Source organism: Staurois parvus, unplaced genomic scaffold (genome assembly GCF_062004578.1).
Source record: "Staurois parvus isolate SC_StPar_1 unplaced genomic scaffold, SC_StPar_1.0 ptg000652l, whole genome shotgun sequence".
NCBI classification, from domain to species: Eukaryota; Metazoa; Chordata; class Amphibia; order Anura; family Ranidae; genus Staurois; species Staurois parvus.
The window spans coordinates 3,423,395-3,439,155 of NW_028318448.1; the positions used below are offsets into that span (position 1 = coordinate 3,423,395).

The window sequence follows — 15,761 nt, forward strand, 5'->3', positions numbered from 1 at the left end:
AATTCCTTTCAATAGATTTTTGTTGAAAAATTTTGTTTTTAGAAGATTCAGCGGCAAAAAGCTGCAAAAATTCCAATATATATACCATAGTTTGTAGATGCTAAAACGTTCACACAAACCACGTGTTGGGATTTTTTTTGACCAAAGACATGTAACAGAATACATTTTGGCCTTATTTTATGATTAACTTTGAGTTTGTTGGATATTTGTTATAACAGAAAGTCTAATTTTGTTTATAGCACACAAAATAAAAAACCCAGTGGTGATCAAATACCACCAAAAAAAAGCTCTATTTATGTGAAAAAAGGACATAAACTATGTTTCGGTACAGCATTGCAAGACCACGCAATTACCAGTGGAAATAGCACAGTGGCGTATAGCAAAATATGTTTGTGCTGAAGACTGCAAAATATGTTTGTGCTGAAGACTGCACTGGACTGACTGGATCAGTCACTGGTCATAGGTGGGTGGTTGCGTGGGTGGGTAGGGAGATGTCCCTCCAGTCAGTTGTACCCAATGGTGGATATTGGCGCTAAACCCTCTTAGGGTTTGGGCTGCTGCCTTTCTGGTGCGGCCCTGAGGTAGTTTCCACATGTATACTTGGAGTAATAGAAAAGAATGAGTGTCTGATGTCCAAAAGAATGCACTTTTGATGATAGATTAAGAGGCATTTATTGAGAGTGATGACAAGTACATCAAGCCCCTTCTCCTTTCTTCAGGGCTGTTGCTGAACGCTATTGAATGGGAAAAATTCTCACGCCGGTTATATATATTTTCTAGGTTTTGGAGTAAAAAATGGCAGAGCAACACATTCCATGGGCAGCAAAATATGGCCTGGTCAGGGAAGGGGGGAAAACCTTCTGGGGCTGAAGTGGTTAAACTGGCAGTGCTTCCCAGCACCTGAAAACATGTATTCAGCAGGAAAAGACAAGGGCAAAGTATATTGCCGATCCACAACTTTTTAAATTGCATATTAACATTTTACATACATTTGTACTTCATCCAATCCATCTGCCAAAGGCAGACAATTGTAGAGTTTAGAGTATATGTCATTTATGCATTCTCTACATCTCTTTAGTGACTACAGCTACATAACACTCAAAGACCTTGCGAGTTAAATGTCACATAATAATTCAACCTCACAAATTTATACAAAGGAAAAATTTTGCTTAGCAACTTAATACATAGTCATTTTAGGATGCCAATGGCCATGTAAATGCTAAATGTGGATTTACTAATGTTATTACTCTGCTGAGCTAACTAAAAAGAGCAATGGTTGCAGTGATATTTCATTTCCAGAATCAGTAGATGATTTGAACTTGTTTTAAGGTCACAGCAGGCTACTTATTTCCACTGCATGATTATTCTGATAACTGCAACCTTAATTACTTTCTCCAATTTTATGGTTTAACCAGGTTAGAAATTGCTTATTATTAGTGTGGGTTGCTTTGATAACAAAGTAAGGCTCAATAAAACATAAAATACAAACCTGTAGGTTATTTGTTCTTGTGTTTGCTCGTTGCTGAATCGAAGCCTGTGGATATAAGATAAAAATTAAATCTTGCTATGCAAAAACTTAAGTTAAAATAACAAACTAAATCAACAAAGGAACCACATAGCAAAAAACTAGAAGATGAATGAATATTATTACAAATACATTTATTCTTGCTAAAACTTTTTTCATAGCAAACACCAACTCTTGCTAAATAAAACAGGGAATCTTGTCTAATACCACTTTGATGCAAGAGCATAATATTTATTTGAAATACTACTGAACTCTGGATGGCTATAAAAACAGTTAAAGGACATCACTTTAAAAAAAAGTCCCCCAACCCCCTGAGTGCAGGTAGTCTTCATGTCTTCCAGTCTGTACCAAGCCCAGCACAGAGGCATGAGAGATATTTGCCTTCGGCTCTGTAATGATTGGCGGGCAACTTGGGCACAAACCTCTCCTGCAACTGCATCACAGTCTTTCTGTCAGCTACCATTAGTATGCATTTGTATTGGTCTTCAAAAACACATAGTTGCCTTGGGGGACTGTGCAGTGGTAGAGGCATGACAGCTGGATCTTGTTGTTGTTTGGCTCAGGGAAGATGAAGCAAATCAGAGGGTGTCTGCTCAGTTACTGAAGGTTTTTTTGCCATAATTGATGATGAAATTCCCCTCCTCCTCAACTCCTTGCCGCCATCATTGCACAAGCAAAGTCTGTATCACAACATTGAAATACAGCAGACTGTCATGTGTAGTGTGCAAACACCTCATACGACATTAATGTTCTCTTCTTGTCACTACATAAAATAGGAGGAGGATTGTGAGGCAAGCAGTATTCTCTTTTACTGTTCCTCAATGCACACATAAATTAAACAGATATGAATACGCAGTGCCCCTCCCATTCCTTGAAAAGAGGTGATTTGAAGCAGTTGGACTCCATCACTGCACAATTTTTATTGCCTATCACTGGAGAATACTCAGATAGTGTATATACATACAGTATATAGTAGTTTATCAAGAGAGTGGACTTTGTACACTGTGAGCACAACACACACATTTTTTGGAGGCTTGTTCTTTTTTTATCATATTTAGCCTAGGTTCAAAACTGTTCCCACACCCACAACCACCTGCGTCCAAAATACTCTGCTCTTTAAAAACACAGCTATCAAAAGCACCATGCAATTTCCCAGCCGCTGCATTTTCAAAATGCTACAGGAACCTTTTTGTTGCAAGAAACACAGGCACAGCAGCTGATTCAAATGTCTGTGTGAACATGGGCCACAACGCCGCAAAAATGTGAACCTTAAGCTTGAATGACTCTAAGCGAACCTGTCAAAAGACTACTATGATGGCTAGTTGTAATCGTTGACAATTGTTACAAGAAACCCTCTGGCTGAGGGTTGTATTGTTTTGTCGTTGTAAAAAAAGAATAAAAATAGTTTAACCTCTTATTAGGCCTTAGTTAAACTAATGTAATTTTATAAGTCCCTGCATCCCCATTTTCCTCTAGCAATTTGTTTTGCTGTTTTTCATTTTTACTATACATATGTACATTTGTAGGACAGATTTACACTGTTGTGATGTGTTAACACACACATCTAAGTGCATGCTATTACACATGTTAACATGTGCTGTGTTAAGAAGTCAAATGTATTTGGAATAGACTGTCAACATACCACAACACAGGCTTTACCACTACTCCTTTTTCTCCAGTTCAACACTTTGCACTTCACATCTGAGTTGTGGTGCACTGTCTGTGACTTGATGCACCAAAATAAATAGTAGTTAGCCACACTGTGCATATGTCTAGTTTGTCTAGTTGCTAAGGAGTATTATAATATTGCAAAGTGAATTGTGAACACTCTTTTTGAGAAAACATTTTAGTGCCATTTTAGAGGACACAATTAACAGAGTACAATTTCCAATTTTAAAAAGATATCCAAAGAACAGATAAACTGCTCACACGTATTACTAACTTAGTTAGTAAAAGGTTAATGATGATTATATATAGAGATGAGCGAATTATTCAAAAATTAGATTCGGCTGATTCGCCGAATTTGCGGGAGAAATTCGATTCGATGCAAATTTATTTGCCGCGAATTTAACTTAATAAAAGGGTTTCTAGGCTTCAGAGAGCCTTTATATTAGTGCAGAACACTGTACCTTTAATTTAAATGCCCTTGGAGTCTGCTGGGGAAGAGAAATAATACTGTCAGTCAGTATGACATGCAGATGAGTGCCGTCGATCTTAGAATCACCGCACACTTCACTCATTTGGGCAGTCACGGGGCACGACGAAGAAGAAGAAGAAGAAGAAGAATGAAAAGAAGAATGAAAAGAAGAAGAAGAAGAATGAAAAGAAGAATGAGAAGAAGAATGAAAAGAAGAATGAAAAGAAGAATGAGAAGAAGAATGAAAAGAAGAAGAAGAATGAAAAGAAGAATGAGAAGAAGAATGAAAAGAAGAATGAAAAGAAGAATGAAAAGAAGAATGAAAAGAAGAATGAAAAGAAGAATGAGAAGAAGAATGAAAAGAAGAATGAGAAGAAGAATGAAAAGAAGAATGAGAAGAAGAATGAAAAGAAGAATGAAAAGAAGAATGAGAAGAATGAAAAGAAGAATGAGAAGAATGAAAAGAAGAATGAAAAGAAGAAGAAGAAGAATGAAAAGAAGAAGAAGAAGAATGAAAAGAAGAATGAAAAGAAGAAGAAGAAGAATGAAAAGAAGAATGAGAAGAATGAAAAGAAGAATGAAAAGAAGAAGAATGAAAAGAAGAAGAAGAATGAAAAGAAGAATGAAAAGAAGAAGAAGAAGAATGAAAAGAAGAAGAAGAAGAATGAAAAGAAGAATGAGAAGAAGAATGAAAAGAAGAATGAGAAGAAGAATGAAAAGAAGAATGAAAAGAAGAAGGAGAAGAAGAATGAAAAGAAGAATGAAAAGAAGAAGAAGAAGAAGAATGAAAAGAAGAAGAAGAAGAAGAATGAAAAGAAGAATGAAAAGAAGAAGAAGAAGAATGAAAAGAAGAATGAAAAGAAGAAGAAGAAGAATGAAAAGAAGAAGAAGAATGAAAAGAAGAATGAAAAGAAGAAGAAGAAGAATGAAAAGAAGAAGAAGAAGAATGAAATGAAGAATGAAAAGAAGAAGAAGAAGAATGAAAAGAAGAAGAAGAATGAAAAGAAGAGGTAGAAGAATGAAAAGAAGAATGAAAAGAAGAAGAAGAATGAAAAGAAGAAGAAGAATGAAAAGAAGAATGAAAAGAAGAAGAAGAAGAATGAAAAGAAGAATGAAAAGAAGAAGAAGAAGAATGAAAAGAAGAAGAATGAAAAGAAGAATGAAAAGAATGAAAAGAAGAAGAAGAAGAATGAAAAGAAGAAGAAGAATGAAAAGAAGAAGAAGAAAGAATGAAAAGAAGAAGAAGAAGAATGAAAAGAAGAAGAAGAAGAATGAAAAGAAGAAGGAGAAGACTGAAAAGAAGAATGAGAAGAATGAAAAGAAGAATGAAAAGAAGAAGAAGAAGAATGAAAAGAAGAAGAATGAAAAGAAGAATGAGAAGAAGAATGAAAAGAAGAATTAAAAGAAGAATGAGAAGAATGAAAAGAAGAATGAAAAGAAGAAGGAGAAGAATGAAAAGAAGAAGAAGAAGAATGAAAAGAAGAATGAAAAGAAGAAGAATGAAAAGAAGAAGAATGAAAAGAAGAAGAAGAAGAATGAAAAGAAGAAGAATGAAAAGAAGAAGAAGAAGAATGAAAAGAAGAAGAAGAAGAATGAAAAGAAGAAGAAGAAGAATGAAAAGAAGAAGAATGAAAAGAAGAATGGAAAGAAGAAGAAGAAGAATGAAAAGAACAATGGAAAGAAGAAGAAGAAGAATGAAAAGAAAAATGAAAAGAAGAAGAAGAAGAAGAAGAATGAAAAGAAGAAGAAGAATGAAAAGAAGAAGAAGAATGAAAAGAAGAAGAATTCCAGTACAGCAAAAAGTGTATCTGCAGAGAGCTCCGCTATTTCTGACAGTTCTCTGACAGTTCCTTCACATTTACAGCGGTTGAAACATTGTATCTATTTATTTCCGAATAAAAACATCTGTATCCTAAATGGAAACAAATAGATACAATGTTTCAACCGCTGTAAATGAACTGTCAGAACTGTCAGAGAACTGTCAGAAATAGCGGAGCTCTCTGCAGCGACACTTTTGCCGGCTGATCGGGGAAAATTCGATTCGTGCATCCGAAGTTTGCTAAAATTCGGATTCGATGCGAATCGAATTTTTCCTAATATTCGAAACGAATTCCACTTCGCCAAGTTCGATTCGCTCATCTCTAATTATATATGAAATTCTAAAAGATCAACTACTTTAGTTTCCAGATGGCAGAACAAATGATGCGTATCATAATGGCATGCTAGTAATTTTAGAGCTAGAGGCCAGAAGCTGTCATGTCTGCATCACACTACCCTACATTGCATGTGTGGATATGCTACACATATCCATCTTAGCTCAGCTGTGTGTGTGTGTGTGTGTGTGTGTGTGTGTGTGTGTGTGTGTGTCAAAGGTGTCACGGCATCTAGACTAACACTAACCTTCAACCGTGACCCAGATATCTTACAGCTGATGTGATCTAAGCCATCTTTTCTTCATTCTGCACATGTGTGCCATGGTCCTATTCATTTCCATGTGTAGCTATAAATTTGAATGTCTCCAGCGGTTCTTTGGAATATGCTTTCCCCATAGTATGCATAGGTAGAATTACGAGGGGCCAGTCAGGTCTATGTTGGCAGTAAGATTCCTGGAAAGGGGGTGAAGGTAATTATAAGTCTAGGGTGTCTGTACTCAGGGAGGTTTTACTAAAGACAACTTTACCCAAGGTGAAGTTGTCTTTAAAAGAAGTTGTATATTCACTAAAATAATTCTTCAGCATATCTAGTATATGCATTTTAATGTGCCTTAGTACTAGTTTTCTGTAGTCCCCCACACAGCAAGACTAAGACTGGAAGGGGTAGGGTAGCAATAGGAGCCAAACAGCCCCTGCTCTAGTGCACATGAGCTAACAAAAGGAAAAAGCAGAATTATGACAGTTTCTTTGCTGCTTACTTATTGCCAAATATGTAGGTTGGGATTGTTTTGGGCTAATTTGTGCACTAGCTATCCAGAATCCTGATATGCAGCCTGCCTAGGGTACCTGGATGTATTTGTATACATCTTTGCTGTAAAGAAAAACTATTCCTAGTCACTACTAAGGGGTTTTTGTTTGGAAACAGGAGACCTGTAACAAAGTTGTGTTCGTATAGGACATTGAACACATCACTAGTTAAAGCAGCAATTGCTGACTGGTTGCTAAAACAGTGCCTTATGAATTGATTGTACTAATACTCATAATTTTAAATGTAGGGGTACTTTCTCTTTTCTGTATAGGTGTCCTCCATAGGAAAAATACATGTTTTCTCCTGTTTATACTATATGTTATAAAAATGTATCAGTATTATTATTATGGCATTCTTGATGTCAATGAAAAAAAAAACAAGTCTCAGCATCGGTATCAATGTGAGTAAAATAAGCCCCATCATGCAGCATACAGAATAAGGAAGAGTATACAGCACAGTGTACAGAATAAGGCATTTTGGAAAAAGGAATGTACACTACAGCATACGAATGAGGCAATATGGAATTAGGAATGTACAGTGCAGTGTGTAGAATAAGCAAGTATTTAATGTTGAATGTACAAAAAAAGATACAGGATGAGGCAGTGTGGAATAGGGAATTTACAGCACAACATACATAATAAGGAGTAGGAAGGGGAATGTACAGCACAGTGTACAGAATCAGGTGTAAAATAGAAAATGAAATAGAAAGTGAAGCATACAGAATGAGAAGGTGTGGAACACGGAATATGGAGAAGAAAACAGAATAAAGAGGTTTGGAATAGGGATTATATAGTACAGCATAAAGTAGTGGTTTTCAACCAGTGGAACTCAGGACCCACATTTGTCCTTGGTCATTAAGTTGAGACCCAAAATTAATTTAATTTCTGAAATATTATAATTTATTCTGCAAAACAACTTGTGCAGTATTCTACAATGTACATAATTTTACATAATAAAAACACTTTTTTAGACTTAAAAAAAAAATGTTTTACGCATACATAAAATAACAAAGATCCACCAATACCTCCTAACTTTAAGCAATATTTCCTCAACCTCACACTAATAGCCCATTAAGCTGAGCAATGCCTCTACCTCTCACTCTCTCAAAGGCACCCTAACTTAAGAGTATTAATATCTTCAGGGTCAATAACTCGACTTTTTAATTGTGATCAGAGGTGCTCCATCAGAAGAAAGCCTCCATCGACCCTCAAAGGGCAAATGCTCACCTCCCTAATTGACCCCCGCTACAAAGGTCAAACTTGCATATTAGTCAGGCACCTGGAGCCAGGAGGAACAAAAGCCAGGAGCTGCCATATACATGGTACAGCAGATACAGGAATATGAAGTGTTGGTTTTACATATTCTTTAAGCACTACAATATTTTTTTACAAATGTGATATTCTTAAGTATTCTAACTGCCAGTTGGATTTACACAAACCCATTTTTATGCTGTCATATCTTCTTGGAGATCAATGTAGAAGTTGCTAATTGTCATTTAAAAGAGGTTCACATTTTAGGAGAATTCATGCATAAATCTAAAAAAATAATGGTTTTACACAAACATTCTTTTTTAAAACAGTCAAAAAAACTTACATATTTTGTCTCTCGTCCAGCTGATTTCGGTGGAGACCTCAATATCTGAGCAGACAAAGCAAAATATAACATTTTAGTAACTAATAGAGGCATATGGAAATATAAGAATAGACACTACACTGGTGTCTGCAAAAAATATTAATCTTGGTAGACTTATTTTCTTAAAGGTGAACTAAGTGAAGATTTGCTACATTGTAGGGAACATTTAGAAATATTGTTTGTACTTAAGTAGCACCCTGAAAAATGTACCTTTTGTTCTGAATTCTTCTTGAAAAATAACAGTCCACTGTTTATAAAGAAATATTTGCATGGCTGCACTCCTACTTCATTTATTGATCCATATAAAAACACAGTAAAAACACAGTGGGGATAGGAAAGGAAAAGTTAATGTGTTTCATGCCCTCTTCAGTGCTTACTCAAAACCTGTCCAAAATGCACTTCTTGTATGTGAGCGTGCTTAGACACTTTTGTGCCTACAGCTTTTTAGCTTTAAATCTGCAATGTGAGATCTAGGGCACGTCTGTCTGTGACTTCTGGGGGACTTCACAGATGTCTCTTTGTTGGAGAGATAGAGGTCTATTTCACTATGGCCTCCGGGTGGAACCCAGAACTAGGATTTTGTGATCCTCCCAGGATCTCCAGAGTACTTATGATCTCCCTAAACAAGCTTTTCATGGATACTTACAAATCCATTTTTACGACCAGTCTCTGTCCAACTCCCTACTATTCTCCAAACTGACCCCATTTAAAAAAATTGACTGAGCAAAGGGCTAATCTGTCAAATATATAAGGTGCTTACTTCTTCCCATCCTTCTCCAAAACACCACTATATATAGAAATGGGAACAAATTCTTGGAGAGGAGCTGTCTTTTACAACTTGGCAAACAATCTGGTTTCATGCAGCTAAGACCTCAGTCTGCACCTTATATAAAAAAAAACTGCAAGATACTTTTTCATTGGTAGTACACCCTTGGTAAAGTACGCTTCATTTATCCTTCAAAAGATAACAGATGCAGGCAATGTGAGAATTATATTGGGACACTGCAACATATCTACTGGTATTGTCCCCTCATGCAACCTTACTGGAAAGCTATCTATACTCTTATCCATCAAGTCTTTGACTCTTGGATCCCATATACACCTAAAACATATCTCCTGGGTTTACCCCCTCTTACATTCTCTAAAACATCTAAACTACTGTTGTCACACATCCTCATGATGGCGTGGTGTCTAGTGCTGCTTAAGTGGAAACAGTACAAACTTCCCTCTCTAAAAGCTTCATACAAGGATCCGAGGTATCCAAAGGATGGAATATTTAACAGTTGTCTTAAATGACTCTTTTGACAAACATAAAATGTTTTGGGAGTTGTGGCATATCTTGGAATATTCTCCTTGACTACACTGAGCAATTACTGCGGGTATCTTTTTATGCCCCAGGATTGGTTGGTAGAATTGCAGATCCTAACAGGCTACAGAGAACATCAGGCATTTTCCTATCTTCTCTTCTCTCTATTTTCAGGGGTTTTTTTACTCTCAGCTCCGCTAAACTCTTAATACAATTTCTTGAATAAATACAAATAAACACTTAAGGGAAGTCCAGGTGCCAAATCTGAAATTCAATGAAATCAGTAGAAGCTGAATGTTAAAACACATTAATGGCCATTTTCTAGGCTAATAGGCAAGCGATTGTCAAACAAATGGCATGCTGGACTTGGCAATTCCCTGGGGAACAAGCAAAAATTTTAACATTAAAAATGCTAAATTCCTTTAAATACCATGCCTGTGGGATGCAGTAAACCTGCCTGTTAAGTGACCTATATCTATACAATGTATACAACCTATTACAGCAAAATTAACATTTACAAAGAAAACAAATGCTGTTTAAATTGCTGGTAAATTCCACATCTGAGTCTGGTATGGGTGTCAAGTGAGACTCACAAAAACAAAAAAGAAAAAATCAAAAAAGCACCCCCCACACTGAACCATACCAGACCACATGGCCTCAACATACAGAGGGTGTGTTGCCTGATGGGACCCTCATTTTGCAAAGCATCTTGTCCCCATGTTGATAAGTACAAGGGTATCTTTCCTACAACCCTGGCCTAGTGATTTTGGGATACTGTGAGTGGATGCTTTGTGGCCATATTTAAGCAATAATACCAGCTATTATCCTTTCACCTTTGTTTACGTAACTCGGAAAATACTGGGCAGCAGATAAATGGGGCCTGGTAACATCTGATGTTTTCTTATTAACATTTGACAGGGGAAGATATACTGTAGTAGCAGTAGAAAAACCACTAATATATATGACATCCAGCTCCTGCTAAACAGGCTAAAAGTTCAGCATTCAGACAAACAGCCAAACAAGCAAACTTCATTTTGAGCTGAGTTTCAAGCAGAACTATCTGCTTCTCCCTGACACCATTATATTAAAGAATGAAACATTCTCTGCTCCTGGAGTTTTAAATAAATTTGACTTGTGTTTTAAAGACTGGTACTTTAGGAAAGAGTGAAAATATATAACTTAACTGCTTGCTGTTCCGGCACAGTAGATTTACTGTTTCAGAGTGCCAGCTGTAGGCTCAGCAATATAAACAAACTTTGCAAGCACGCTTCCGGGTCTGGGGCGCACGTGCTTGTGCTCACTGCTGACCAGCACTGCGGGATTTTGTCAGCAGATCCAGGCCAACGATTTATGGCTGAGACCTGCTGATCAGCTGTGTCCAATCACAGCACAGAGTCCTGTGTTTACAAACAACACAGGGCTCTGTACACAGAGCAGCAATTTGGCTGTTTCTTCTCCCTGCAAAGAAGGTAGAAAAAACAGCCAAATCTCTTAGAAAAAGCAGTACATATCACACACATTACAATGTTAGGATCACAGAGAACCCTTTGATTGCCCCTTTATGTTAACCCCTTCCCAGTAGAGTAGAGTGATAGTGTACAGTATTAGCACTGATCACTGTATTAATGTCACAATTGATGACAGTGTCAGTTAGTGTACCTCCCAGCTAGCACCAGCTAGTGTCAGATTGTTATCACAGTCCCTCTATAAGTCACTGATCCCCGCCATTACCAGAATAAAGTCATAGCTCCATAAATTCCAGTATATACCCTAGTTTGTAGATGCTATAACTTTCACACAAACCAATAATTTACACTTAGTGCAATTTTTTTTTACCAAAGACATGCAGCAGAATACATTTTGTCTTAAATTTATGAAGATTTTTTATAGCTGTTTTTTATTGAATAGATTTTATAAGAGAAAGCAGAAAATATCTTTTTTTCCCCAAATTTTTGGTCTTTTCTCTTTTATATAATAAAAATTAAAAACCCAGTGGTGATTAATACCACCAAAATAAAGCTCTATTTGTGTGATAAAAATTCTGAAAATGTAATTTGGATAGAATGTTACATGACTAAGCAATTGCCAGTTAAAGGAGAGCAGTGCTAAATAGCAAAAAATGCCCTGGTCGTGAGGGAGTAAAACTTTCCTGAGGTCAAGTGGTTAAAGAATTCTTCCAGGGTGGTAGCATGAACCTTAACACATTAATCAATTACCATGGTGTGTATATATACCTGAACTCCTCTACATTCACTTTTTTCCTGTTGAAGGATGATGTCACTTCGCATGTATATCATACGCTTGGAAGCACTGAGAGCAAGTAGCACTTGATAGTACTTACAACTTGCAAGTAATAACTAACAATTGTAAATAGGATACTATTTTAGCATTTTATAAACTTAAAAAAAACAGTAAGGTATTTGAATTTAAAAAATCAATTGAAATCCAAGAAACTGAGGGTTTTATTTTATGACATTTATCAAAAGATATATAACCAAATTAAAATGGAATTATTTATTTCTGACTAATCCTGATAAGTGATGATTTTCTTCAAAACGCAATTATCTTTAAATTTAATTTAAAATGTGATTCAATGAATCTAATGTTATTTGGCTTGTATTAACTATAACCCATTGAGAGGTATTTATCAAGCAAGTTGTCAACAGAATCAAGCCCTTATCTAATGTACCGGTAAATCAGTTTTTACTGTAACTTTTCAACTCCTGAGCCTGAAAACCTGGGCAGCTGACTGTAATAATTTTACAACATACATACATACATATAGTGTTTTTTGCTAGAAAATATGGTTATCCTTTTATGCCTCCCACCTGACCTAAACTATTTTCCCACCCAGATTGATATTTTCCTGAATTTTAGCTCTAGGAATTAGGAGTACAGGAGCTGCTTGAGGCTGGAATATTCCTACAGATTGCAGTTGACTTAATCATTTAAATAAACATCTAGGGTAGAAGAAGAAGTTGGCTTAGGTCATGGGATGGGGTGCGATAAAATAACTGTCACTATGTTCTTCAACAGCCTTCAGCAACTTCCCTGCATAGGACGTCTATGACAGATATTCTCATTACAGCAGTTTTCTGCCCAAACAAGCTCTGTTTATTTATTCAGGGGGTAAAAAAGAATGACCCAGCCTAGCCATTCTCTGTAACAAGGGCGCTGCTGCAACCTTATTTGCCCTGCTTTATCGGGTGACTGAAGTGATTGGAGAGTTTCAGCTAAATTGAAGAGGCCTGGATCTATGTTGGAAGCAGCTCCTTGACTCAAATCTCGAGATGCAAAGTGTTTCAAGCAGTGGTGACAAGTACAATGAGCTGAATTTTGTTACCTTGAATGGGCTTCTCAGCTGCTGGTACTAGTCCTTTGCTGGATCTTAGTAACAGAGGAGGATTACTAGATCTCAGAAAAACTTTTGGGGTGCAGAATCTCTACATCTTTTGCTGAGACTAGGACATACCAAATAGTATATTGAGTGTGTATATAAAAACTGACCACTACTGTTGTTTATTTAAAATTGTGATTTTAAAAAGTTATTTTTTTATTTTGTAATAAAAAGTGTGGATTTAAATTTTACAGTAACAATATGTGTTAATTGGATTATTATTGGTGCCTAAAAAGTCCCATTTAGTGATTCGAGCTTCCCAGAACAATGCAAAACGAGAAATGCCTGTTCTAATTCACAATGGCATTCAAACACTTGGATTGCTAAATCAAAAATATTAAAACGCATCCAATATTTACTCTTTCACATTACGTAGAGGCAGAAACTGAAATCATTTGGCAGCAACCAATAATTCTGAAGGTCCATTTAGTTTATTGTGAGTTTTATATGATCATTTGCATCTCTAATAGTAGAATTTCTGTTGCCCATTTAAAATGCAAACTTTTATCTCACGAGTTTCTGCTATCTCTTCTTCCAGAATACCACACTGACAACAACAATTAAGTTTTAAGATGTTGGTTGAACAGATGCACTATAGCTAATCCTGAAAAAATACAAGTTTTGCTCAATACATCTTCACACTTCAAGCTTATATCTTCAACTTTCTCTGATGTGCATGAGTTCCTGATCATTTATTTTACAATAAACTAAAGTTGGTTATTTTGCAAAGCAAATGAATACCAGCTCTTAGTAAACATTTGAATGAAACTTTAAGAAGCATAATCTTTAAAATGACTGTAGCAAATGCCATTGTTGTTTAGAAAGCAAAAAGCAGAACTGCCTGTTTCCTGCTGGCTTCTTTATGCGCCTATTCAACCATGACAAATTTGGATTATCTATATAATTTATTCGTGGAGTGCATACTTAGCTTTTTCATAAAACATAGAAAAGCAGGGAACATGTACATTGTAAGGTACATTATGTTAATTACAGAAAATATCCCCAGATACTGTATGTTAACAAAATGGAATATTTTCTCTTTACTCCAAAAGCTCACAACCCCAGTCAAAACAGGTTTATGTTTTATAAAAAAAATTTAAGTAGGGAAGGGTTTAGAATTTCTGGGGACATGGAAATGTGCTTGAAATTCTGATTTTGCACCTCTTGTCTCAGCAATAGGGGGCAAGAAGTGAAAGCAATTCTAACAAAAGAGGTAGAGATACCAGTAGAAAACATACAAAGGTTTTAAACCTTCTCCCATTCCATTCAAAGCCAAAAAAAACAACATTTGGTTGCATTTTATGTTCTTGATTTAGAAACCCAAATGTGGTGTGCCATTGTATTATAACATTTATATTACATTGTTCTGAGATGCCAAAAAGGTTGCTTTAGATTATAGCATTTTCTTCAAAGTTTAAAAATGTGATATGTTTTCAGAATTAACCACTAACAGGTTTGCACCACTGTCTTATTGAGTACTAGTTACTAGAATAAGGATACACATCACAAAAACTGCGTAAAACACAGTGAAGTACGCAGTTCAGCCATTTTTTAGGCACCTCCATCTTGGTACGGAGTATATATTGTGTCTCTCATTTCTCATTCTCCTTCCCCCTCCCTTCCTGAGAGGCACAGTGACAGATGTGTGTGTGTTAAAAGTGTCACTGGCTGGAAGAGCAGCAGGGGCCCCAAAGCTACAAAGCCCCCCAAGAGAGACAGAGCCTGGCTGCCCCAGAACTGATGTAATCTCTCACTTCGTAACAAAGATAAGGCAGCTTTTCCCAGGAATTGAAAGAGATTGTAACCTCATAAAACCTAGCAGCTTAGGTGACAGAATTAAATGAACATTCCTCAAGTCAGTTTGTCCCCTATGTTTCATATCATGGATTATGACAGATGTTGGTTCTAATTCAGAGTCCACCCGACGATCCCTCCCTAAGCAGAGTATTGGTCAGTTACTCAGAGCCACCCCCTGCTGGGGGACTTTAAAACACAGGCTAGCAGGCCTAAAAAGGAAGTTGAAGACATCTCCCAATTGTAACATCAATATACCACCTGGGGAGACCCTTTGCTCTGAAACTTGGATCTGCTTAAGGCTAAGGCTTAATTGGCAAGTAACTTAGTCCTTTAACTTCCTCTCTGATATCTCTTTGCTGTGATATGGTTCTTTCTATGTATATATATATATATCTTAGTTACATATCCTTTGTAAATATTTTTATTGCACCTGTTTGACCCTTTTAGTAATAAATCTTTCTTCTGAAAATGTTGAACTGTTTCTATAGCTTTTAATTGCAATTTACGAATCCCTGCCTTTTAAGAGAACGCTATTGTGTTTGTTTAATCCTATGCCCAATCGGCCTGCGGTGACTGTATTAGACAGATTACTTTTCAACCATTACAGTGTATATTTGTTAAAGAGCGTTTCCCCTTTCTCTGTACAAAAAGGGGTGGTGGCAGTGAAGGGTTAGTTGCGTAATTAACCCGACCCAGTAACAATCGCTCAGGCTGACGGCACATCGATCGGTTGACCATTAGCTGGAAAATCGCTGTGTAGGGTACAGCTGGGTGTGGCATTGTTACGCACACATCACATCGCAGTTTTAGATCGGCCGGTCCTTCGGTCACGAGTTTGGTGAGAAGGTCTGCTGCCGCGACCGTGGCATATTGGTGGCAGTGGTCGTGAGATTGTCGCCTGTTGGTGGCGGCGATCTTGCGCCGGTGACAGGGAAGGGTTTAGAATTTCTGGGGACATGGAAATGTGCTTGAAATTTTGATTTTGCACCTCTTGTCTCAGGAATAG

The 15,761-nt window shown here is 36.7% G+C and overlaps 1 protein-coding gene across 3 annotated transcripts in view; it reads right to left on the reverse strand.

The window, feature by feature from the left end:
- MLIP (muscular LMNA interacting protein) overlaps positions 1–15,761 on the reverse strand; it is a 335,874-nt gene that overhangs the window by 84,838 nt on the left and 235,275 nt on the right. For all 3 annotated transcript variants that reach the window (XM_089694147.1, XM_089694146.1, XM_089694145.1), the window contains 2 exons: positions 8,217–8,261; positions 1,490–1,534 (listed from right to left, as the gene is read on the reverse strand). In XM_089694147.1, coding sequence (XP_089550273.1) covers positions 1,490–1,534; positions 8,217–8,261 — 90 coding nt within the window. The remainder of the gene's footprint in view (positions 1–1,489; positions 1,535–8,216; positions 8,262–15,761) is intronic.